Source organism: Accipiter gentilis, chromosome 19, assembly GCF_929443795.1.
Source record: "Accipiter gentilis chromosome 19, bAccGen1.1, whole genome shotgun sequence".
Taxonomy (NCBI): Eukaryota; Metazoa; Chordata; class Aves; order Accipitriformes; family Accipitridae; genus Astur; species Astur gentilis.
In genome coordinates, this window is record NC_064898.1 from 5,274,304 (window position 1) to 5,301,790 (window position 27,487).

Here is a 27,487-nt window from a genome sequence, read left to right on the forward strand (position 1 = left end):
TCCTAGCCTGTTCCAATAGTTATAACATGTGAGCTAAGTGCTGGCTTCTTTCACATTGACACTGAGATTTATCCCCTGGCATCAGGAGAGAGCAAAGGTCTGTTTAAGAGATGGTAAGTGCCAATACTGGTTTAAAAAACACCAAACAATTACAATATTTGCCCCTCTGCCTTTTGGCAGCTCCCTAATGCTTCTTGTCCATTGCAACAGATTGCCAAAGGTTTAAGTAAACATAGAAACTCACTGAAGGATCTGTGATGTGCAATATCCAGATCTGCCGATGGTTATATCTTAAAACTATTTAATTTTATTTAAAAAAAGGAAATATTAGAATGAAGCTAACTTTTTAAGATCAGAAGTCCAAAAGATGCATGAAGAGCTTGAACTTCTGAAGTGTAAAAAAAAAAAAAAAAAAAATAGAATCTTGTCACTCACTCAGAATTGTATGACTGCATGGAACACATTTCAGTAGGAGTTTTAAACGTGGGAAATATAAAATAGGTCTTAAAAGTGAGATTACATATGACAGACACAATAACAATTAACACTGCTTTGCAAGACAAATTATTTTAGAATATGCTTATCTTCTACTTTTTAAGTCCTCATACACACTCATTAACATTGAAAATAATTACTTCTAGATTAGGTACTCTAGAAACAAATCAAAAGAGCAGATCAATGTGTGATAATCAGAGCACACATTCGCTGCAGACTGCAGTGCCTTTCTAGACTAGGGGTAGTTTAAACGATCTTCAGATACTGCTCTGTCAAGAACCCCATAGAGCACAGTACGTGATAGCTCAGCACCCTTTTTCCCCAAAAAGGGCAGGGTAAGTTAGGGTGAGTTCATTTCAGTGCTGCTGCGGCTGAACAAATTTCACAGCCTGCAGTGTGATTTCTATACTACTGGAAGATAAATCCCAAGTTCCTGCACTTTTATATGCTTGAAGGCTGTCTTAAAATTAAAAGCTAAAGTAGGAGGTGGCTACATTTGTACCCAATAAACCTGATCCCTATCTATACAGGGTTATGTCTGCAATTAAGTTAAAAGAAGCAACTGTACTGCAAATCATTACTCTCAACTTACCTGGTGCTAGCCCAGCAGTAGCAGGACTTCCCATGGAGGGGTGAGAGAACAAGGCTTGAGAGAAGGCAGACATACTTGACTGGGATACATTACTCAGCCTGGAGGTTGATCCTCCTTTAGGAATAAACTCACTTGCAGAAGGATTTGGTGTCTGTTTAAAAACAAACGTAAATTAAATGTTTATTTTAAGTGTGAAGTGATGGACAGTGCCTATTTGGTAGAAATACTTTCTAGGCAAGCCTACCAAGGGCAGAGGATATTTTTAAGATACATATAGCTTGCTGACAAGAACAGCAAGTACTGGAAGCTGGTCTGCACAAACTAACTTAAAGGTTTTTCTAGCTTACATCTGAAGTAGCAGCAGCAGTCTTTCCATATGAACAGCTGATGTATGAGCTCATATAAACGCTTTGCAAAAGGCTTTCCATATGCATTACATTATAAAGTTGGAGAACAGACTTGACACCGAGAAAGCCTTACCGCTGCTGCACAGACTGTTCCTACATGACTTTAGAGACTTCATCTCAAACTAAGGAGTGCTTTCAAATTAAAGCAGTAAAAATGATTCCTACTAAAGAAGTCATCCCTGCCTCCATTTCAAATAGGCTTTTTTCCTGAAGTTAGCTTCTGTTTTAATCACCTATTCCACTTACGTAGCACCTTAATAAAGAGGTTTAGTTTGGTACCACAGAAACAATAGCAGCAGAGTGACCATCAAACACTCATTATCTATTAGTACATAAAACATATCACACAATCAACTTTTAATTTCTATTAAAAATCTGTGCACAGGGTTTTGTAGTTTTGGGTTGGATTTTTTATTTGTTTTGGGGTAGAGAGGGTTAGAAAAAGAAAATCCTAATTAGAGCTCAAAAGGCAAAAAGCTTATTACTGGACAGCCAATAATAAAAGACATTAGTAGAAGAAAAAAGAAATTAAGCCAAGAAATAAAACCAATTATTACATGAACACACTGAAAAGCCTGAAGATTATTAACTGTCAAAGTTAAGTTTATTAAGTAATCTTCAGAGTACCTCTTAAAAGCATCTAAACAAAAGTAGTAAAATGAGAAGATATTAACAACTCCCAACAGACAAAGGATACTGTCAAGATAATCCATAATGGTTTTTTAAAGCAAATTATATTGGATCACTTTGGGTTTAGGCAGTTTTAAAATTACCAAATATATCAACTGTTAGTTAAATTACCAATATTGATTTTTACCAATACGAATGAAGTAGCATCACAGAAGTTAACTTAGTGCCAAATTAGAAAAGTGTGATTACAGAAGACTAATTTAGACTACTTTAGAAGAAAATTATTTGAAAAGTATTCTTTTTTGTGTTGATTTGTTTTTAATATCCTTGTTTGAATACTTCAGCCAAATATTATACTACTCATGTATTTCAAAGCACCGGAAAAGAAAGAGGATTCTAAAAGCTGTAAAATTAAAGAGGATGCTCAGGTTTAAAAGCAAATGGTAAGAATATTCCACCTTTAATCACACAGTAAATTTTACCCACTAACCACCTTATGATGTTATATATTAGTCATGTGCACGAGTCTGAATATTCAAAGAACACCTATAACCAAATATGTACACTGGTGAAGTAAAACACTTAGATTTACAAGGGTAAAAAGCTCATAAGGATCATAAAACTCTACAATCACATTTAGTTAAGGAAAACTTGCTAAGGTATACACTAATGCAGCAAAACAAAAGGTAAGTTGCTTTATACAGACTGAAAACAAATAACTGATATATTTAAACTCAAAAGGTAATATTCTGGACTTATCTGAATTTTAGGTACAGGAATAACAAAGAGAATGGTGTTCCTCTAGATAAAATCTGGCATGCAACAATTCAGCCAAATCTGCACTGAAGATGGAGAAAATAAGGTGGTAAAGACCCAAGTATATTTTGTCCAGGTAGGAATACAGCTGAAAAGTCATCATCAACCAAAACAAGAGCAAGGGACAGAACTTGTAGCATCTTGCTAAAAACACAACATTTCAAAGAACTACATGAATCTAAGTTTTCATACTGCTAAAACCAGTCATGACACATGCACAGCCCTACCACACCTAAATATTGTGTCAACTGGGCACCAAGGGCAGGACATGGCAAAAAAACTTGAAGCATGCAAGCGGAGAGAAAGACACCTTCTAGAAGAGAATCTCAGCATTTCCTAGAGCAACTGAGAGTGTTCCCAAAATCCCATCCACACCATTCTGGCTAAACTCTTGCCACTTTCACCAACGGATTCAAACAATGCCTAGAGAACAGGGCTGCTTTGTATTTCTAAATGCATTCTGCAAGTTTTCATAGACCGGTTTTTTGTCTCTAAAAGTTACTTAAATATCCACCACCATTTTAAAATGAAGTTGCTTGAGGGCTCCACTTTAACTGGTAGGTGTTTTAGTTTATCCAAGTAAGAGAGTCAAACCCAGGAAGCTGCTGGAGCAGTTTGGGTTTATGCTGTAGAATTATGAACAGCAGTGGGTCAAGCCCGATGGAAATTCAGTTTTCATTCCATTTTTTGGTGTCACAATTCAGGATCAGAATCAAAGCCTGATAAGATTCAGTTCTTTCTATATAACTTTGATGAAAGCATTTTATACGAGTAAACAGCTTTGATTTGCATAGCTAGACCCTTTACTATAAAAGCTTGTTTTACTTCTCTGTGATGTTACAAACATGAAGTTGTAACCCAAGACTATCCCCATTGGTAAAAAAGTGACTTAAATTTTTGTTCCAATTTTAAAAGATCTTTCCACTTCCAAGCTGTTTTCTACATACAGAAAAATTCCTGAGCTCCACAGCCACCAGCCAGAATGAACTAACCATAAACTAGTACAACAAAATTCAGTAATTTGTAGCCAAAACTAGTTAATACTTTGTCAGAAAATTTGAAGCTTAAGTCTCACACCACATTTAAATACTTTACATCTATGTGAAGTTGCAGTTCTTAATACGTTTCCAAAAGCACAAAAGTTTTCATCTGAAGTGAAACACTAATTTTTCTGTATACGCTTTGCTTCCAACAAAATAATAAAAAAAATATATCCCAAACACTTTCATGGCATGTGGGCTAGAATAAGTGACTAGACTAGACTAAGCAAGGGAATGGAATATCACAACAGTTCTTTAATGTTTAATCTTTTCATTATTTTTCAAACTTTGTAGACAACCTACTCTGCACCAATGAGCATTCAAACATGCCAAAATGAGGAAGCCACATTCTTAATGGCCAATGATTCAAAAAATTATATTCCCGGCCTGGAAAAACATCCAGCTTTCACTCTGGCAACTCAAAACACAAAGTGTAAATCCCAGTGCTAGTTTTACATTTGGAACAATGGTAAGCTTGGAAATCTCTCTAAAAGGGGACTATGCTTTAAAATACTACAGGGCATTTTTACAGTTTTTCTGCTAGAATCTTACCGAACTTCCCCAAATGAAGTTGAGTACAAAAGTCTTTAATTTTTATAAGAATGAAAATAATCTATAACTGATCAGTGAAAAACATCTTCTTCATTCTGTATTATGTTTAAATTTCCTACAAGCACAGCTTTAAAACAAATTTCACTTAATTAGTCATTAATTCCTCACCTCAGAGTAAAGTAATTTATTCATGCTAGACCGGGCTTAAAATTTTAAATCTGAGTAAATCAGGATTGGTAAAAAAAGGTAGAGAAAACAGGTATTGAAGACTTTTATTAGGCCTTGTGAGTAACTAAAAGAATGGAGATGCAAGAAACACTTAGAGGACATGTAATCAATTATGCAATACTGTGATGTTAAAAAAAAAAAAAAAAAAAAAGGCAGCAAATGCATTTTCTAAAGCCCAAACAAGAAATGCAAAACCAGCTAGCACTGTCAGCACTATGCAACAAACTAAAGACTGCGTTTTCAGTTTCAAATGCAAACATCCTATAAAAAGGCACATACAAAATTATTTCAAAACATTAATTAATGTTTTCAACAAACAGCATTAAACAGAAACAAGTACAGCTTTGTCAGCTGTTAGATTTGCCTAGAAACCCACCTAAAGTAACTTCCAACTCACACATTTACTAAAATAACCACCATTCCTTTTTCCTCTCAACCTGGCCAGTTTAAATCTCCTCCCCCTTCTTCCAGTACATTCATAAAAATACTGTCAAACTAAAGCAGGGAAGCAACTTCCCTAGGCATTATGTGAATTAATACTTGCATCATGCATTCTTACCAGAATGATTCCATGAAGAAATTTCACCAAAATACCCTATTTTCAGGTGCTTTATGTCTGTACTCTCTCAAAGAGAGAAGAGCCTCTTTTCAGTCAGCTTTGCAAAGAAACTTCCGAAGACAGACCCAAAACTGAGTCCATCCAGCTCCACGTACAAAAACAATTTCTACACTTCTGTACATCAGAGAATGCAAGGTGTTATAAAACACATACAAATACAGTCCAAATGAAGGCTGAATTTAGTCATGATGCAATTAGTAAGGATGGAACCACAAGAGAAATAAAAAAAAAGCTGGGGAGGACTATAAAAGAACTCATTTGTGTCACCATTCAGCACAGAGTTTATCTGTCTGGTGGCTTTTATGCTTTTAAAGATACAAAAGGAAATACAATTAAAATACAGTGTGGAGGGGAAGAAACAAATATTTCCTGGGTAGCACTGAAAAGCAATTCAAGGCTCCTTAAAGGAAGGTGCAGATGAAAGTAAAGAGCAAGCCAAGGATCTCAGCTGAAGAGCACTGCTGGGAGGACTACACAGCAGCGTGAGGAGTTGCACATATTTCCGTAAGGCAGAAGTAAAATGAAAAAATCCCTGTTTCATCAGCTCTCAATACGTATGATTTGTTTTTATGCTCCTCAGTGATAAGCTCCTGAGACCCCACTGCTGCACTCATTCATAAATGAATCCTTGAAGTGCCATTAAGTACAGAAGTACGCTGCAATACAGGGATGCATGAGTTATAGAGCCTTTGGAAGGTCATGTAGGGACCCCACAGTAGTATTGGAAACCACCCTTTTCTCTCTCTCTCTCTCATTTCCAGCACCTCACACACCCCCCTGAGAGCTGTACAGCAGCAGCAGAGCCACCACCTCAGTTTGGTGGCTGTACCACTACTTCGTTAGCTCAGTTCTCGTCCCACGTTCGACCAAAGCCAGCTACCTAAAGCAAAAGGTAGGCCAATTTCATTTTATTTTGGAAGAATGTGCTACGTACTTACCATTCTAAGAACTGGATACAAGTCTTTTTGTTCTCTTTTTATGTTCTCCTTCACCTCCAAATTCATGCTGATCTGTTCTGACATCCCAAATTGCATAATCTTGTAATGGTTACAGAAAAGCACTACTAAACTATGCCCATGCTATAAAGCGGGGCAGTCTTCTACCGGTCTATTTTTGGCTCAGTTTTCAGAGTATGTCTTAGGAATCCAAAACCATGCAAAAGCGTTGCTTGGTTTTTTATGTGTAGTTATTTTGTTGTTGGTTTTGGGGGGTTCTTTTTAAATTGACAGATGTCCTATACAGGGAGCTTCATTTTACATAGAGAGCATCGTTGCAACCCCTCCGTTTCCAGGATTCCTTGTTAACTATGACATCAGGGAAGGACACGTTCTGTGATGTCAGAGCAGCCCAGCAGACACTGGAGGTCACCAAGGGCATCAAAGCAAGTCTCTTTCCCTCCCACTACTGAATTTGTGCAACATGCTACCTTCTCACAATTACTGTGACAAGTCATCAACATCACCCGTACAATAATCCCCAACAAATTTCAATTAATCAACATCATTAGCCATATTGTTCCACGGCTCTTGCAGAAGAGTTGGCGACAATTTCATTACAACTCGGTAAAATTTGTTGGCTAAAGATTTATTTCTTTTCAAACCAGAACATAGGCTCAGACAAATAAAACTACTAGCAAAGTTTGTTACATTTGGCAAGCAGAACTCACTAAAAAGTAAACTTTTAAATATTTGGAATATTTCCACATTTTTTATCAAAAATCCTTCAAGGAATTGTAAAAACTCTAAAGTTTTAAAAGTCCATGTTCTTGATGCAAAATATTTGAAAAATTCATTTCCATGTGGTTTTTTTGTTCAAGAAACAAACAAAAAAATTAGTTATTCATGGTGCTTAAGAACTGATCTGTATAACTAAAAGTGTATCTATTCCTACTATTTTAAGGAGAATTACCATTCGCTATTATAGTATGTATCACGTGGTGGTGTAGTAGCTTAGGACATTTCCTAATATAGGGTAGGACATCACTGTAGAACAAACTTTGGTTTGTTTTGTTAGGGTTTTTTTGGTTGGGTTTTTTTCGCTTTTTTAATGTGCAACCCAGAATACAATTCACTCTGTAGACTTAACTTTTAATCATGTAACACAGTATTTAAAGAAAATAGATCTGGATTATAAATTCATAGTCATGCATGAGAAACAGTTGTACTGTTTTAAAGAGCATGTTGTAAACTACCTTGCTTTTTAAAAAAAGCCACTTCTTGGACAAAAATCTCTAAACATTGCACCATGAAATAGTGTATTCCCACATCTTAAAATCGTATATTTGGAAGAGGGGACATTCAAAGAGACACATGAGCTTCCATACCTGCCCAGCACTGCAAGCCCTCAGCAATTCTGAGATGTAATTCTGCTTTCTCATCTTCAAACACAAACAAAAAACCCATACCCTCCAACAGATGTACCTCCATCATAATTTAACCTTTCTACTTTTTGCTTTGCACTCACCATTGGCCAAAATTTAGTTTGTATAACCTATATTCACACCTGCAAAAATTTCTAAACAGCCTGTATTTCAAAATACGGAAGAGCAACGCTATTTGTGGCTCACATACATAATCAAGTAGGAAAAAAAAAGGTCAATCTGAAATCTCAGTATTAAACTACGCATTTTTACGTAGTTTCATGTTCCAAACTTTGCCAGCCATTTTTTGTGCATTTATGATTAACATTTCCTATTTTTAACAATTCTCAAGTTTTGTTTTAATGGTAACTTAGAAAATGTTCACACTACAATATAAAGATTTACAATGATCAGAATGGAAACATCAAGACAACATTTGGTTTCTCATCTGTGTAGAGCTTTATATATCCTCATAACCTCCCCTGCAGCCTGTTTTTACACTTTTCCCCATTCAGTCTTGCCAGACTCGTGTTTCTCTGCAATCCCTCCTTTTTCTCCTCCAATTCTATTTCCAATAGCTGGAACATGCTTCTGTTCTTATTTCCACCACATATGCGCATACATGCTTTCCTTAAGTCCCACATCTCCATGAGAAGCTATGTAATTGTACCATATAATAGAAAATATTACGCTGTACGTACTTTAAATCAATTACATAGCTGAGATTCTGGCACAATAAAGGAGCCTGGAATTGCGCCCTTGAAAAGCCACGTGCTCTGCACCCAATCCCAAGCTATTCCCACTAATCTCAGAAAACCAGGGGACCTTGAGCTTCCCTTTGCCACGCTTCCAACACAACTTTGGAGGGCACAGGTACTGAGAAGACAATTGCTCCTGGCCAGAAGCTCCAAGTCTCAGACTACTGGCTCTCCAGCCTCCAGAAACATTAAGTTGTTCTGCTCTACTCTAAGTGGAGTAGATCAATGACAAACCTTGCAGGGACACTGAACAGCAGAGAAAACAATGCAGGGCATGAGTACAAACGAGGCTTCTCCTGCCCTTTAACATCCACCTGAACTTCAAAGACCAATTCCCTGATTCTCTCTTCTCAGAGCAACTGTCTACTAATTATGGTTTACACTCCCGTTAGATACACATGATAAAGTCAATCTGTCAATCTTCTCTCCCTTGAGAAAAGTAATGCTTCACAGGCTCCAACCACGCCTCTGCAACCTTACCTGGTCCTTCTGCCAATGTTTCTTTTATGCTTCATCTTTTCTCCACCATTGGCTGCGCTGCTGCCCCAGCAGCAAAGGGGCCAAGACAGACTTGAGCCCAAATGCCCCTACACAACGGAGCATCAGTTTGCCTGCATCATGCTGCCCATGACTCCCAATTCCAGTAACACAAAGATGTCCAAATATCAAGTAATCAATACTGGTTTTGCATTTGGCAGGGCTCCCATATTAACTTCATGTTGGCCCCCTTACATGGCAGAAATTTAGCGAACTCAAAGAAACTCTTACGGTGCCACAAATTCTAGTGGTAAGTCCATTGTCAATTTACCCACCTTACTCAGAAAACATCAAAAAGAACACAAACCTTATAGAAAGACTAAAATAATGATCTCTGGAGAATCAAAAGCACTGCACGAGTGCAAAACAGTATGAGCAGCAGTGCTGCAGTTCCCACCACTATAATAATTTCAATCTATACCCCATTTTAAGGGACATGGAGCAGATTCCTCCTAGACTAGAATTATCCTTCATTATCATCCCAGGGATAACCTGCTACCTCTGTACAGAGATTCTCAAATCCAGCTGTACCTCCCCCCCTCTTAAGGAGCTGAAGAAAATTCAGGAATAAAGTAACAATAAAGTTTAACAAACAAGTTGAGCAATATAAACTATCCCAACATAAAAATCAAGAATTTGCACTTTCTGATCATGGTAGCGACATCTTCAAATTCTGTGCTGAGTGAACTTATTTGCAATAAGTGTCAATCATTTTAACAAAGATTACTCATTTTGCCAGTAGAAACTTTCCTCATGTGATAATTAAAATAAAAGGTTGTGTTTGTTTGCTTTTAGAATACATTTAGTGATTACTTTTGCTCCTTCTCTGGAGATTATAACATAATCAAGCAAAGTACATAGCACAGCAATGGGTGAAGAGAATAAAACATCTCCGAGTCACTCTCCTGGAGGACCATTATGCCTACTTTGTGAAATAAATATTTGATCTGATCTCAACCCGTATTTGGAGTAACTGCTTCTAACATTGTCCAAAAATTAAAATAAAGCATCCAAAATACTGAAAAAGTGACTAGTAAAAAATAATTTTACCTGTAAATTGTTTTCTGTGACTCTGTTCCACCAAACCATATTGATGGGTACTCCTGTTTTACACCTGTCAGCCAGACAGCCGATAGGGTTCTTTGATTTTCTTGCTTTTGATCCCACCGGAACTATCCTCTCATCCAGCATCCCCAGTCGATACTTCCTGGGCTACGAAAAAGAAGGAGAGAAACCAGGCCACTCCTAACAACCCTCGTCTAAAGCTACACTAAAATAGGTATTACACTGTGATATGATTTTTGGATTGGTGGAATAGGAAACAATTTGCAAGTAAAATTTATCTGAGACTGTTTCCTTTCAATCCTGACTATTTGGTTATTATAAACAATACTTAAAAAAAATAGAAAATAACCTTCAGGGACTAATTACTTGTAAGCGAAACTGTCCATCACAAGTCAGCCACTGAAATAGGAGTATAAATTGGAGAATTCTGTAAAAAGGAGGAATTGTTTAAAAAAATCCATATTTCTCAAATCGATACCTTCAATCACATCATAATAATGAACACTTCCCTTGAGATTTCTATCAAACAAGAAATTAACATTGGCTTTTGTATGCTTCTTTTTAAATTCAAATTCGCCAAGACTCATATCCTGAAGACTTGCTTTTAAAAATCAGGTAGAACAGAGTAGCCAATTGCAGCAGAACTCAATGAGAAAAACATTTCTGCTCAAGTTAATATTCAAAAGACTAATGTCAGCTACTGTCTTAAGTGAAAACAGACAACAATTACCATGATAAATGCACTGGAAACCGACTTAAAATTGAGAAAATAAAAGATGCTTGAGGAAGTGAACATGCGTGAGGTACTTGCACCTCAATAGAAGTGACATTTCTATTACATTGGCAATGATCTCTACAAATGAAACTATTTATAAAACATGATATGAACATTAAATTTAAAAAGCACACTGTAAAAAAAAAAACCAACCAAACCACAACAATCCGTTAAAGGCTTTCAAACAGCTAAAGTACAGAAGTTCCCCAGGTTGCTCTATGCTTTCAAACCTATGTTTATCTACCTAGATAGCAAATACCACCAAAAGAAATATTTCAGTATCTATGCATATATAGACCATCAACAATTGGACAAAATTGTAGGGGTTGGTCTGTTTTTCTTTTGCTGTGGGGTGGGTTTTTTTGGTTTTGTGGGGTTTTTATTGTGAAAATGCAACTATCATCATCCGGATATAGACCACTTTTTAAGTAATCAAAACTTAACTTACCTTTATTCAGATATCTACTTCATCTGGCACCTTAGAAATCTTAGCAATGTGTACCTTGATATGCATTTTAAAAATTGTTCCTCAGGAAACAAGGTGAGAATCTAATTGGAGAAGATTCCCCACTCACACACAATTGGTAAAACACAGGACAAAGCTACCATAAAATGGCTGCAAAACCAAAACCTAAACAAATTCCCTCCTCTACTTCTAAAAATGAGCAGAGTCACTAGTACCTCATTTGCAAAAAAAAAAAAAAAAAAAAAAAAAAAAGCCAACCCCCACAAACCACCCTAAAACAAAAAAAAATCCCCACACAACAAAAAGTCTCCAAGGATACCAACATTGACTATGAACAACAAAGGCAATAAACTACACAAAGATCAAGTTAACCAACGTTAATAACAACAAACAAGACTGAATTTTGCCATACCAATACGCAAACTGTGTGATCAGTAGTACAAAGTCCTGCTATAGTTCGAATGCAAACCTGATCATGGAAAATCTAAATATTGGTTGTTTATTGGAAGAATCACTCAACTATTGAGCAACTTACCATCTTAGTAATTCAGAAGGACTACTAATATCGTAACTCCAAAGCTGTAAGGTCTGAGAAGCCAGACATACAAATAATGCTGGACCTTAGGGCAGAGTTTGAATGCAGTATGAGTTTTCCTTAGCCTGGCTATTGGAAATAATAACATAATGAAGAGTAATAGTTTCCCTGGCAGCTTCCCCACCTCTCTCCATGTTCTACCAAGTGCAGGGGCACAGAATGCCTCAGACTACTGGACTACAACACAGTATCCAAACACAATTCTATTCATAAAGGGTTCTTTTAATCCTCCATAATAAATGGTGATCTATAAATATTTTGAAAAGGAGAACCAAAACAAAAGAGGAACTGAGCCAATGTGGAGGGAGGCTATTTCGGTTACAATGGGATTCAGATTCCGGGCAACAGAATGAAACTGTATTTTAGGCTTTATGAAGGACCATACTGGGGGGCTGGGGGCGCAAACAATGGTCAATTCTATGCCATAAAGCAACACAGAGACAATATGAGTTCACATACCAATAGTTCTTGGCCTACCCGTATGAAAAATTTAAACTACGAAGTGGGTGAGACTAAATTAAAATTTTACTTTCACTATCTACTATAAAACATCACCAGGGGATTATTAGGCCAGAATTTTACTGTTCAGACAGACATTAGAAGATGGAATACACAATATTAACATTTGGAAATAAACGTCAGCCTATTTGCATCAAAGTAATTCTAAATTACACTTGTTTTCAATGAGCAAAATGGCATCTGATTCAGAAATCCAATCTGAGTTTAGAGGAGACCAGAAAACACAGAAAAAAGTGTCTGCCAAGAAGAGAGGTTCAACAGAAGGGTTTGAAAGATCAAATAGATTGAACAGTTTGAATAAGCATTATCGACTTTGCTACATCCCTGCCCTCTACACAGAGCAGCAAATAAAGCCACAGAAACAGAACAGTTCATCTTGAAACAAGCAGGAACTCCTCAACAACTGATTGTTTCTGAACTAAACTAATACATCTACCTAAAACACAGAGGCATGACAATCCGGACAAACCAACCCAACTTCTTGGCAAGGGGACAATTTCTCTTGGACGATTACTAAAGCAATTGCACTTTTGCCTTCCCTGAAGTCTTTCTATGAGGTAAAAAAAACCTGTTCAGCCATACAGATGAAGGGATACTTCAACATACTGAACTTTTCTTTTGAGGTGAGGGGAAGGTGGCTAAAGCATTTAAATACTTCATAATCCTTTAGCAAGTTATTTCTCAAACTAGGTTGCAACTCCCAATATGGTTACAAGTTCCAAATGAGTTGTGGAAGGTCAAAAACATCACAATTATTTTTAAAAGGAAAAATAAGGTTAAACTACGATAATTAAAATGAAATCTAAGAGAAAGAAAAAAACCCAACAAAACCAAATTATTACAAAGCATTACTGGAAGAGTTCAGTTCCTTCAGGGCAAAGAAGTGTGAAGCAGTAGCAATTACTGGCTGCAAATGTTTACATGAGGCAGGGAACAGCTAACTACCTTTAATTGCTAGTAACAGCTTGGATCCCCAGGGTGAGAAGGGTAAGCATTTTCAACCATAGCTAATAATTATAAGCCTTGCCCTGTAGAACCAAGCTGCTGCCAGCAATTAATGGTAGGAAGCCATTGGTTGGCATGATTAGAGGGAAGGTGTTATATTAGGAAAGATAAACCCCCAAAGTTGAAGAAACATTACACTTGAACGAAAGAAATCCACTCTAAAACCAAACAGGTCCTTCCTGAGTAGCATCTTCACAACAGAACACTACCACAGATGAGTAACTTAATTAGCCCACACTAGAAACTATTCCTCAAGTCAGCTTAATTATTTGCTTCCCCTTCATTCAACAAGTCGTCTGGGAACATGTTTAGCAAGTCTATTTTCTTGCTACTGTTTGCTCTAACAGTGTCTTTGCCCCTAGCTCCTCCTGTTCCATGGACAGTGGGCAATTCCTCCTTCTAATTCAGGGTTGGACCTACTACTGGCAGAAGACATTATAAGGCTATTGGAGAGGAATACATCCAAACAAGAAAAGGTTTACCAAGATTCAAACTGTATAGACTCCTCCTGTGTAATAACTTCCATGTAATATTTAAGTCTGGATAAGCTGGCAAATCAAACTACACAATTCCAAAGTTTTTTTTCCACTGAAGACCTGCAATTGGATTTTTTCAGGACCATCTGTATCCCAAATTACATTTCTGTTCCTTAAAATGCACTTACCTCTGGGGGGGCTTTGAATTTTAGATTTACAAGATATTTTGTGTTCCAAAAAATGCACAATTAAGTTTGACATACAAACACACGAGCAGGCTATTTTGTTTCAAAGTATTGTGAATAATCTGAGCTACGGTAATGCTGTCTATGTACATATACTACTGAAGCAAATAGAAATGATCTTAAGCCTTCCCCATGGCAGGCTAAATTAAGCAGCATTACCTTAAATTGCCATAGCTAAAAGGTATCACAGTAGCATTAGCTAGGGCTCATCTGTTGTACAGTGAGTTGACTGTATCTGCAATGTACAATCAGATTATAATAAATATTACATTGTCAGACAGGAAAGATCAGGTATACAATATCATATCTTCCTTGTACTACTTGCAACAAAATTAAGCAATAGATGCAATTTAAGTTTCAACATTGATTTGTTTTGCAAGACTTCAGTTTTTCAACAGAAGTTAGTGGCAAAGAAACCATTAGAAAAAGGGGTTAAACACTCAGCTAGGATGCTAGTCTACTGAAAAAGAACCAAGTTTTGTTGTATTATGTCTTGAAAACTAAAAGTTAACTACAAGCCGTTGGTATCATCATTGCTATTTTCACCCAACAGCCATAACCGATTAGCTGGAGTAAGACAGTACTTGAAACACGCAGCTAAGCTATGGATATGAACTTCAATACGTTATTGAGGAAAAGCACAGAAGTCCGGGCAGAATCCCTATACAGGCACAATCAGCTAAGAAGCATCTTAATTGTGATTGCAACTGTGTAACTGGATTTAGTAGTGAGTTCTACAAGGTGTTACACCTGAACATTAGGTATAGTCGCCAGGAATATCCTAACAGATTTGCAAGCTGGTAAAATGAAAACGAGAAGTTGTCTTGTTGTTACTTTTTAAGTTTTATGGCCAATAGAGGTACAAATCCCCTTCCTGTGGTTTGGGTCTGTTGCCAACCAAGATACTCTCTCCTCTTCCATTACAACCTCTCACTGGTAGAGAGGCAGACAATACTCGTTTTCTGTATCTCAACTTCTGAGGGTTGAAACCAATTTTTTTACTTTGATGTCCACAAAAAAAGGAATAGGAGCCTGGTCAACAGGGCTTTTGGTGTTTGTTGGTGGGTGGGTTTTTTTTTTTTCTTTTTTATGAAGAAAGGAAGAGTATTGCTAACATTTATAATGTTTATAATTTTTAAGTTTATAATGTTATACACTGAAAATACATGAACTTACAGACTAGCCACCCTTCCATCTAGAACCCTTTTTTTAAATGGTTCATGAAACCCTGGGTTGGGCTGGGGATAAAACTTTCACTAGTTGAAAAGTATCATACAGACACAAACAAAAAAAGATTCTTCTACCCAAAGAAAACTAAAATGTGCAATTTGGCATGGAAATAGGTCTTATTCCAGAGCAACATACATGATCACTGCAAAAAAACCCCACACCCAACCATACATTCTCAATTGAATCAAATTTTAGAACAAAATCTGCAACAGATCAGGCATTACACTATGCATTTTAAACCATAGCTAAGGAAAACATTTCAGGTGTACACACTAAAAGGTGTATTTCATGAGTATGTATGCTGAAGACATGAAAATCTTGAAGGGTTCAGAAGGAGCTAAGGAAAACTGTCATATCTAAGTCAAATCTTTTCTCACCAATTCTGCAGCCTAGCAAGGTTGGATGAGGTATAAATTACCACAACAGCTAAAACCTAGCACAGATGTAGTTATACCAAGTTCTTTACTAAGAAACTAATACCACCTGCTGAACTGAAATAAGCTGGTGAAAAAGCAGGCTTTTTTCCACCATCATTAGAGCAGATCTAACTATGTAGTGAAGACTTGCCAGAGTACCACCACCGCAAGATATACTTTCAAAAACTCCATTGCTAAAGGGGCACCCAGTGAGAAAACTACAGGTTTTTTATGTTTAAAAGTCTCTTTTCTAATAGGCCAGAAGTTTTTATATTACTTATGAAAATAGTGGAACAGTAATGCACAGTTAAGAACCAAAAATACAGGTAAAAGAGGACTAAAGACTGATGCAACTTTTACTCTGGTCCGTACTAAACACATGATTTCTAAAAATTGGTATTATTTTCTACCTGCTTTAAATATTTGCACAGTGTCTTCAACAAGCGTGTGCACAAGCTTAAAAAAAATCTTTCAATTATTTTACTGCAAATCACTCTTAAAGACTACATACACTTTGGCATACAAAGAATCAAATAAAGCTTGTAAATGTAAGCAAAAGCATCTTACACATTGAAGTTACACTTGTAGTTAACTGTTTCAGCTTGTAAGCTGCACCTGACAAAGTATAGGTGGCTAACTGTAAAGTTATGCTTTAAAAATGGGGAGGGAAGGTAGCGTTTAAAGTTTTAGATTTCTGTAGGTCATAAACATATATCCGACCTGCTTAGATACAAAACCAAAACAAGCACAGGTCTTTTTAATACAATTCTAAGGTAAGTGCTGCGCTATGCAGTCATCTTATTCTGCTCTTTTCTTTCAAATACAAAATAGAATGAGGCAACAAAAATATGACAACTCCTCATCAATGTCAAAATGTTACATATTTCTAAAAGGAAGCGCTTTAATAGTTTGATTTCTTACATAACACAATGATCACTAATCCATACACAAAAACGAATGCGAATAATACGTTCTCTCACGTCACTCTTAAAAACGAAAAATACTATGCAGTAATTACTAAGACAGCAAGAGCACAAAACCAAGGAACAATTCCAATAACTAACTATTCTAAAGAAAAATGTAAAATGATATCATACCCTTAAAACACATTTTAGACCAAGGTAAACATCACACTACCTGCAAACATTTATTAGTTTTCTCTAGAAGCATAGTCTATCTTTCTATATTCCTGCAACAACTTGTTTTTGCATCACTTGGAAACTGTAATGTTTAATTATTGCAGTAGGGGTGTATAATCCCAGAAGGAAAATTTCAAGTTTGAAATATAAATTTAGCCCAGGTACATTATAAAGTCTGCGCAGCCATAATTCTGCAGTTTACAACACAGTGACATGACGTGGTGTTTGGTAATGACCCCTCAACTTCTCAGAACACGATTCATGCTTCTGAGATGGTATTCAGGAGGCTACGAAACACAAACCAACTGTCTCGGCACATTTTCATTAACGGTAAATACAGCAAGACCAAACACGGCACACGTGGCTTTTCAATGAACACCACTGAGCAAGATAAAGATCAGGTATCAGAGGTGTCAAGATAGAGCTGGAGATGGAAAGCTGGAGAGAAATACAGCTTCCCAACAAGTAACAAAACTAGACGGAGGGCAGGACACTCAGAAATAAACTAGCAATAGTTTAGGTTTTAGGAATTTGGTTTCCACAGGACCTGAAGTTAGCCTTATTGTTTTCTTTTAACATAAGAGGGGAAATGAAATTCTCCTCGTTAAAAAGCTTGCATTTATGCAGACTAGGCTTACAGGCAGTCTTTTGTTTCAAAATCATTTTCTCTGCACATTTATGACTGCTGATCAAAGTACACAAATTAAAGAAGTCCGCTGTCCAGTCTTACTTGCTGTAGATCTCCATAAAGAGCACTAAACAGCAGCACCCTGTTCTGGGCGACTTTCAGTCCAAATAATCTCTCTTACACTTTCCATTCTAATCTAGTTAAGTCTTTTGGTCCTGGCTTTTACTCACCTAAAACAAATGGAAGGAGTCTAAAAAAAAATAATTCTTCAAAATACATATGAAACAGCATTCAAATTGTATTGAAAGTTGTTTACTACAGCAGTTGGTTCACTCCTTGCAGAGTGTGGACTAACAGTGGTTCTCACCTTAATCGCCCTCCTCTAGGTGTGACTGAACAATTAAAAAGATGAAATGGAAATAAACCAATGCTAGGAACTTTTCAGAAGAGTTCAGTTTTCATGAGGATTGAAGGTATGAAAAAACAAAGTAAAATGTAAAAGCAATGCTTTTCACTATCCTGTAAGGCTGACCAGCGACAAGTAGGGGAACCCTTTAGCCTGGATTGGTGGCAACAGTCTCAGAGCAAATTCAAACAAAAGTTTCATCATATATTTTCTTTTTAGTGCATTAAGCTGTCCTTCCCTTGGCAACAGATTCTGATCAGTTATGTCGCACATGTTTTTATCAGCTGTTTACCAGAACCACCAAAATGAATGCAAGGAGTTTTCCAGCCAGATCGTTTCAGAGCTTAGAGGGGAGCATTCTTCTAGATAATGGCTAAAGCCAATTTAGGAAAAACACCCAAGAAGTTCAAGCGCAAAATGCAACCCTACTTTTAACAAGCATAACATGTATTTGAAAAATGAAGTAAGTGTGACATCATTATTCTCAAGAAAGAGGGTTAGTCTATTACTAACTCTAGCTTTTGTTCCATGCTTCACAAATCCTATTTGTGCATTGTAGATTAATACTTACCTGGAAATCTCTTATAGGAAATTCACTTTAAGGTTGCTTGTCTTACTGCATGTGGAGTTACAACAAGCGGACAGTAAATCCAGAAGGTTTTATAGTTGACAGAACCTCCACCAAGGCTCCATCTACAGAAATACTTAGCTCCTTTGATTTCATTTTAAGTATCCTATAAAAATGTCTTTAAATAGTAATCTTAGCTTTCCTGAAATCTAAAATTGAAATGCAGTTTAATAATTTCTAAACAGAGAAAATAACCTCAAGAATGTTCATAAAAATTCAAAGACTATGTTTACTTTTTAAACAAGAAGTAGAATGTCTTTAAACATCAAAATAATCATAAGCAACTTAAATAGCCCAGTCACACCAGCTAGGTTCAAAAAAGCTGTCTAATTTAAAAGCAAGGATATTCGCAATTATAATCATCAAGTCTTAACTTTAATATTTTATTGATATAAAATATTTATGTCTATATGGCTTGCCCATTGTTAAAGGGCTGCCAGGATAATAAGATCAGCAATACCCAGAGACAATAAAAATTAATAAACTTAACTTCCTTGCTTAACACACTTACATATTACATGCTTTTACAGAAACTATTCACAGTTTTACACAACACAAACATGCAGTTTTTACATAGTTACAAATAACTTAATAGTTCTAAATATTTAAAATATCACAATTATAATTTGTAAACGAAAGCGATCACTCTTTATTCACTTACCAAGACTGTATTATATCTGTCCTCCAAGTCAGTGATAAACGAAGGAAATGCTGGTTTTGCCAGCTAGGTCAGAACAAACAAAACCTTAGCCCTGGGCTTTTAGCAAGAAAACAGAAAGGGTTTTTTTTCTCAAATAATAGATGTTGTAAACATCTACATTTTGAGCTAGTCACCAAGGCTCCCTTCAGAGTCAATGAACAGAAGCACACACTTCTAGAAGGCCATCCATCTTGTGTTACAGCAGGCATCAAGCACCGGCCTGATAAATCACATTGCTCAAGCTCTAAATAAATTCCAGTTACTGGGGTGGGAAGAAATCACACAAGATTTTAAATACCTGGTACTAAAGCATTTAGTGCTTTTGAGGAAATCACTTTATTCAATTTGAATATTGTACTCTAAAAATATTAAGAAACTACATCCATGACTATTTGCAATATATTGTCTGGTAGTAAAAGTCAGTCAGTCACAAAAGTGTGATTGATTTCTCATAACTTTAGCCATCAATTTTTATCCACTTAAAGGAGTCACTGACATCTAGTCTTTCCCAAGATACTATTCTCAGTGTGAGCTGAACGTTCTTTTAAGCTGCTCATCTCTCTCTGCTGACTATAGAGGGAGCCTGGATGCCTAGATTTTAGACAGCTCAAGTGGTATTAGATTAAAACTTCCCCATTCTTAACAACCTTTTATACAAGCATACATTACAAAATAGCAGTCATAAACAATAAATTATTAATATGCAAACTAAAATACAAACCTTGTTTAATTAATGCCAGTTTAGTCTGAGATATTAATTGGAAAAAATCCAAGTCAATCAGTTTCACAGCTAGATCTTTCTCTTGATACTATTTTAGCAGCAAGTGGCTTAATTTGCTGATTTTTTTCTTGGGGATAAAAGGGACCAAGTCAGAAAAGATTCTACATTAGTAATTGAGCTTTTGAGTTATTTGAGCTTTACACTCAAACACTAATTGGTTTGTTTTCATTTTGTACTGTTAATTAACTTTGAAGTAATTTTTAGAGGCAGTGGTCACTCACAATACTTCTGTATGATAGTTCATTTTCTTTGGTGCATGTGGTTTATATACATAAACACACACTCACACACATGCACAGGGGGGTGTGTGTGTATGTATATATTTAGTTCTTGCAGACTGTTAAAAAGGACTGTATGCTTATTTTCATTCTTACTATCCTCAGTAAGTGCATAAAACAACACATTTATAGTTGTTTACATCCAACTTCCAGTGCACTACACTGGCATTAAGGAAAAAGGCAATTCAGAGATTCCATGCAGTTTGGATACATCATAATATTAGGAAATTAACATTCTACAACAGAATTTCATTTCAAGGAACATTAATCTGATGGGCCAGCGATGGTAATTATCTTTAAGCTCAATCTTCACCTGCAGGAATGATACAGAGCTCCCAATTGCCAACACACAAATGAAGCTCTATGAAAAGTCACAAGCATGCTGATGTAGCTTGCTTTCAGGACAATGTATTATCAACTACAGGAAAGTTCAGGATCATGTGGCTAATAGGAAAAGTAGTAAATCATGAAAGTCAGTGAAAGTAAAATTTGATAACTGGTTGGGAGAAGACAATGTCTTTTTTTTGATGAGCCACAGTTCACAAAAATGAGAAAGAACTCTGGTGTAACCAAACTTTTGTCTCTTACTCCAGCCACTGCATTTGTAAGTGCATAATTGGAAAACACCACAACCTGTGTTGGCGCAGGTCAAAGGTGTCTAAAGATGCTGTCTGGCCCTCAGCAAAAGAGAGATTTCTCAATACAAGTTAAGAGGAGGAAAAAAATCCCAAACCCCAGTTTCCCAATAATATCATAGTGTCTTTCAAACTAAATGCCTTTCAAACTGTAAGAATTACTTTCACATTATGTACAAATAAACAAGGTAATGATTCTTAACGTATTCAGAACTTGTTGCCATAAAGGCTTGCAGGTGGCTTGTGCCTCAATACAATAAAAACAATTTGTTTTCAAATTCAATGGGCTATGTCCTAATTTTCATATCCAAAGCATTCTTATAAAGTTCAGTTTACAAGTGCTTGGAATATTTCTTAATAGCAGCAGCAGTCTGATCTGGCATAGCAAAAATGAAGTAGCAACATCTTATTTATAATGGCAGCAACATATTAAAATAAATCTAGTAACATTAGAAGAATCATCCTTATTTCACCTAGCATTTCAAGTTATTCCAGATCTTCCTTCCCTGTCAACTCATATACAAATATGCTACTTAAGATTTAGTTGTTGCCTACCTTCCTCCTTTGAGACACACTGAGGGCAGCAAAGTCATTAAACAAGGATGAATTTGGTGAAGTTAGTGGATCTGTAAAAACAAAGTAAACCAACATGTTATATATCTCTAATATTAAAAAGAAATTTTACATTTTTAAACTTATTTCCGTATGGCAAAAATCCTTTTGATAAAACTAAGTTTAGCAACCACACTGCTAAAAAACACAGCATTTATTAGATTCTGTGCAACTGCTCAACCGAAATGGTGCTCATTAGCAGAATTTAGTAAGTTTAATTGCTGTTGATACTATTTAACATCCATCTAACATTCCAAAGCCTTCATTTCCAGTTACCTGAAATTAGTAATCTTCTGTGTAACATAGTCTCACAACTAATGATACGTATCTTACTTGTCCTGTCACTGTTCTGCACAAATCTAAATCAGAACTAAGGGTAGCAGAAGTCTACATTCTGTTAGTAGCTTGCTGTTGCTTTTTCTTTGTCCCTATGCATCCTTTCCAGAGTTGAAGCACCAAAAACTGAATAACAATCAGAGACGCAACTTAAAACTCCAAACTGCATGGTCAGAGCTGTTAAATTAGCAGAGGACTGCCAGCTGTAAACATCAGTGTTTTGATGAAACACTTTCTTCAAGATTAATCAATACTCCTTAAAAGAGTAATTTTGCAAGTGAAGCACAGCTTGGCAGAGCAGGAGGCAGGGGGAAGAAAAGGACCTGAGACACAACAGAATTTAAACTGGTTTCTCTCCTTCGCATGCATCACCATCGCTATTTGGCCTGTCACAGTCAAACTCCAACTGCATTTAAAACTGGAGATCTCCACTGCCTTGAATAGCTAATTGTTCAGTGGGACAAAAGAAGCAGAATTAATCACAAAACCTACTGGAAATGAACCAGGAGGAAGAAAAAAGAAAAAAACAACCCTACAAATTTCGACTTTCAAGCAAGTTGATTTTATAATAGTTACTACCATGCTTAAAAAATTAAAACCCTAGTAAGTAGACTAGCTGCAGGGTCAGACATGCAAATGGAGTTCTAGAACGTCATTCACACAGCAATTTTCAGAGCAGAAACATATTTTAAATGCATGCCCTTGCCAAAAGGGAGTAGTACCCTCTTTAGTGAGTATGTGGGCCTGCACTATAGAGACATTTTGTTCAGTTGAAAACCATGTTCCCTATTACAGGGAAAAAATTCTAAGAGGTAAAGTACTGCTTACAAGACAAAACTTAATACCTATTAAAAATCATCAGTTATGTGATACATTTCACAAAACCCATATACCCTAAATTAAAGAATAAAAACCTGTACATTCATTCCACACAATAATTTACTTCAAAAGCACAATAAAAAGGGATACTATTGCGGAGCAATGTAACTGCTTAACCTATCAGTGCTTTACGGTGGATAACCAAACTAGCATTTCACTTGAAGTGACAATGATAACGTTAACAGTAATGACTTTTTTTTAGTTTTTCCCCACTGGAGCAAAGAGAAGGCTGGAAATTTATGAGATTTGTATTAAAAGTAATCACACAATATACTACTGTTAAAAAATAAAGCTCTACTGCATCGCACATCAAATCAGGGGAGAAAAAACAACTCCCTTAAACCTCAGTTTTGCAAAACTGAATCTCAAATTTGCAAACATACTTTTATATGTATTACTTTAAAAGTACTTACCATGGCCTGCATACTGCTTGGCACTGTCATTGAGAAGGCTAGGGGAGCTGCTGCTATTTGTCATCCTCTGCAAAAATAAAAGACAAAAGTCTACATGTAAAATTAAGCTATAAAAGACTAAGTGAAGGCATCGGGGTTGACATTTAGAAAGTTTTAAGAACAGACTACAAAACCTATGCTCATTTCCCATTTAGTAAATACTCTAAGCAGACAGTGATTTGCAGTTGACAAACATTTAGTAAAATAAAACATTTCGCAGGAGAGCAATGCAAACCAAAAATGACTGTATATTAAAACAAAACACTATCTTCATTAATTTCTTCTAACTTGGGAGGGTCTACCAAACTTATGGTTCTATTCCTGTACGTTGTCAAAATGTTAGATAAATAATTGGTTATCTCCTTTAAACATTCTTTTGCACTGTTACTCCTGAAACAACTCCTCCCTTTATTATACACTGTCATCACAACATGAAACTTTTCCAAGGAAAAATACTCAAATTAGTATAGCATTTGATAGATTATTTTTAAAAGCAAAAGAACCTTTTGAGACCTTTCAGCAAAATCACGCGATTCTTGTAAGCCAGCAGGACATCTGAAACCCTCTCAGCATTCCTCCTAGGCTCCACCTGCTTCTCCTACATTCCTCTAGAGATATGAGCTAGCAATAAACTGGACTAAGTGAGGCAGTACTGCTCTAAGAGCTACCACTGCTTTGATAGAGAAGTTTAAAAGTGTCTCCTCTTATTCCTGCCTATTATTTTCTTTGACCACTCTCCCAACAGGAAGAAAAAGTGTGAGAAGAAAAGCAAGGCAAGGTCAGGAAGTGTTCTCCATCACCGAGAGAGACAACCAGTAATTTGTTAAAATATTCCCTGGCATGCTTTTGGCCCACATTAACCAGGAGTCTCCCCGCCAATTTCCAGGCACTATTCAGCAGTGAAAAGGTTTGAGATCCCTTCAAATAGACAGTTTGCATGCAGCCTCTGCTTTACTGGGTGAGTTTACACCAGCACAAACAGGCCGTTTTGTGCCAGCTGGCCCTAAGCATCAAGGAAAGTTTCCAGGCATGTTTAATTTAGTAGTCTACACACAGACTAAGACTCAAAACTGGTCACTGGAGTTGCTCTTTATGCTTACGTTTTTCCACGGCCAATCTCAATGTTGGTGGCAGAGGGCAAGAAGCTTACTACATTATACTTCAACGCCATTTCATCTAATTCTTGACTAGAAAGGCCAATATTCTGGAGTAAATTTGGTAAAAACAGAGGAGAACCAACAGAAGCTGGAGAGTTATCCAGTATGGCAGAACTGTAAACCTACTGCAATTCAAGTTTCTCAACATTTTCAGTTTTCATACTACCACTGACTTCACCAGAAGCTGCAGCTTTTAATACTTGCATCTAAAAGAACAAATAGATTGTGTAAAGTCGTTTTTATGGGTAAGTAAGTTGTAAAAAAAAAAAAAAGCCTGCATTATTAGAAAAGTAACTTGAAGGAAGTTTTGGTAAAATTTAGGTACTTCAGCAGATATCTTCAAATGTTACCCTCTCAACATGCTCAATCCCTCAATGCTTTATTCCCCCATGTATTCTTGCCTTTATCTGTGCTACATGGCTACATTAAGCTTTCTACAATCATTCAGGCTTCTCTGATACAACTCTTCATTCAGTACAAGTACGTAGTAGTGTATGAAGCAGAACTATAGCACATGCAGATGTCCTAGGGCAATATGTGTAACATATGTACACATGTAAATACTATGTAAACCTTCAGCTTTTTCAAGACTTAAATGAAGAAAGCTGTTTGCTATATGCTCTTCCCTTATTTTGATGCCACATGTCTCATGTTCCTAAATATACTGCACTGAGGCTGACACAATGTAACTCTCACTAAAAGGTTAGTGATCAACAATTAAATATTTACACAAAATGGATACCTCTAGGGAAACAAAGTTTACTTATTTCTACAAAACAAGAGACACATACTAAGTTAACAATCTTGCCCAAGTTCAAGGATGTTCATCCTACTGTCCGCCATCAAAGTAGCAATAAAAATACATCAAAATAAATAATTTCTGGATTATAGTAGCTCAACTACTCGTATGTCATATTTCCTTCCTGACTAAGCAATGGAACGAAGTTAAATAGTTTTTCACATATATTTGAAAAGCATCCCTATTATGCATCTTTTCTTGGCATTTCATACATCCACACTGATCCTTAAAAGAGAGGGTGGTTTAGGAAGAAATTTCCTAAAGGGAACCTTTCAGATCTGCACAAAATTTGTCCAGGTGTAGATAAAAATAGTTGTTAATGTCCATTTATAACACTCAGATTTTCATAATGATTTTAATGCACAAGGTAATGGTCTGTCAGAATGGGGATAAATATGATATTGAGATCTGGGTTGGTATCAAAGATAGTTAAGCGTATGGCTTAAACGTGGACCCAAGCAGTTTCATGCCATCAATATTCTACCTCTTCAAGTACAGGAGTTAAACATTCAATCAACAGACTTGCAATGTTAATAGGTGACTGTGATGATGAAAATCAGTGCTGATACGATCTCTATAAACATATAGTGCACACAAGACATTGCAATAAAACACGTTGTTCAGAACTCTGAAAGCACAGTACAAACAAAGCCTAGGAACATGAACCGTGCTTTTACAAAGTCAAGTCTTGTTCAAGGTGCAAATGTATTTCACATGAACCAGGATTCTGAAAAATCAAAGCTTCTCTCACCATTCATGGGCAGCTCTTGCTTTAACAACTGCTTGTAAGCTGCACCTTGAATGAGGTTAAAAACCTCCCACTTCACCACTCTTTCATGAATTTTTCATTTTGCTCACTTTTATTACACATGCACAAGCTTCTTACCTTCACATTATTCATAGAAGACCTGCATGTAATCAGGAAAGGATTTTTAAACTGTTTTAATATTAAAAATTCTACCACACCCAAATGCATTTAGTCTTAATGAAGGTTATTCCTGTATCTGATTTTTATCAAGTCAGGCTGACTACGTCTTAAAAGAAAGAAACCCCAAGTACTATTTGTTATTTGTGTTTTCCCTGGGCAACCTGCGTCAGTGCTCACTCACCCCCACAGTGAAAGAGTGTTTCATGACATTCAGGGCGAACCTCCTGTGGTTCAGTTTGTGCACATTGCCTCTGGTCCTGTCCTTGGGCACCACTGAAGAGAGTCTGACTCCATCCTCTTTGCACCTTCCCTTCAGGTATTTATATATGTTGACGAGATCTGCCCTGAGCCTTCTCTTCTCCAGGCTGAACAGTCCCAGCTCTCTCAGACCTTCCTCACCGGAGAGATGCTCCAACCCCCTCATCATCTCCGTGGTCCTTCAATGGACTCTCTCCAGTATGTCCCTGTCTCTCGTGTACTGAGAAGCCCAGCACTCCAGGTGTGACTTCACCAGTGCTGAGCAGAGGGAATCATCTCCTTGGACCTCTTAGCAATGCTTTACCTAACACAGCCCAGGATTGCGTCCTGGTTTGGGCTGGGATAGAGTTAATTTTCTTTCTAGTAGCTGATATAGTGTTATGTTTTGGATGTAGCATGAGAATAATGTTGGTAACACGCTGATGTTTTCAAGTTGTTGCTAAGTAGTGTTTATACCAAGTCAAGGATTTTTCAGCTCCTCATGCCCAGCCAGCAAGGAGGCTGGAGGGGCACAAGAAGTCAGGGGGGGACACAGCCAGGACAGCTGACCCCAACTGGCCAAAGGGATATTCCATACCATGTGATGTCATGCCCAGTATATAAACTGGGGGGAGTTGGCCAGGGGGAGACAATCACTGCTCAGGAACTAACTGGGCATCAGTTGGCGAGTGGGGAGCAATTGCATTGCGCATCACTTGTTTTGTATATTCTAAGCCTTTCATTATTACTGTTATTGACATTTTATTAGTAGTATTACCATTATTATTATTTTCTTCCTTTCTGTCCTATTAAACTGTCCTTATCCCAACCCACAAGTTTTACTTTTTTTTCCGATTCTCTCCCCATCCCACTGGTGGGGTAGGGGAGAAGTGAGAGAGCAGCTGCATGGTGCTTAGTTCCCGACTGGTGTTACACCACGACACACACCATGCACCTTCTTTTCAAGACTTCCTTGGTGCACGCAGTATGCTAGGAAGAGAAGTGCTACAAGAAATATTCCCACCTTCTAAAGGTATATACCACCTTGCCTCCACCCTTCAGTCTTC

The 27,487-nt window shown here is 36.8% G+C and overlaps 1 protein-coding gene across 6 annotated transcripts in view; it reads right to left on the minus strand.

Moving 5' to 3' along the window:
• PAN3 (poly(A) specific ribonuclease subunit PAN3) overlaps positions 1-27,487 on the minus strand; it is an 82,888-nt gene that overhangs the window by 36,111 nt on the left and 19,290 nt on the right. For 5 of the 6 annotated variants that reach the window (XM_049822880.1, XM_049822879.1, XM_049822878.1 and 2 more), the window contains 5 exons: positions 23,261-23,327; positions 21,576-21,646; positions 19,288-19,350; positions 10,084-10,245; positions 1,088-1,238 (listed from right to left, as the gene is read on the minus strand). In XM_049822880.1, coding sequence (XP_049678837.1) covers positions 1,088-1,238; positions 10,084-10,245; positions 19,288-19,350; positions 21,576-21,646; positions 23,261-23,327 — 514 coding nt within the window. The remainder of the gene's footprint in view (positions 1-1,087; positions 1,239-10,083; positions 10,246-19,287; positions 19,351-21,575; positions 21,647-23,260; positions 23,328-27,487) is intronic. The other variant, XM_049822882.1, reaches the window with a different exon arrangement.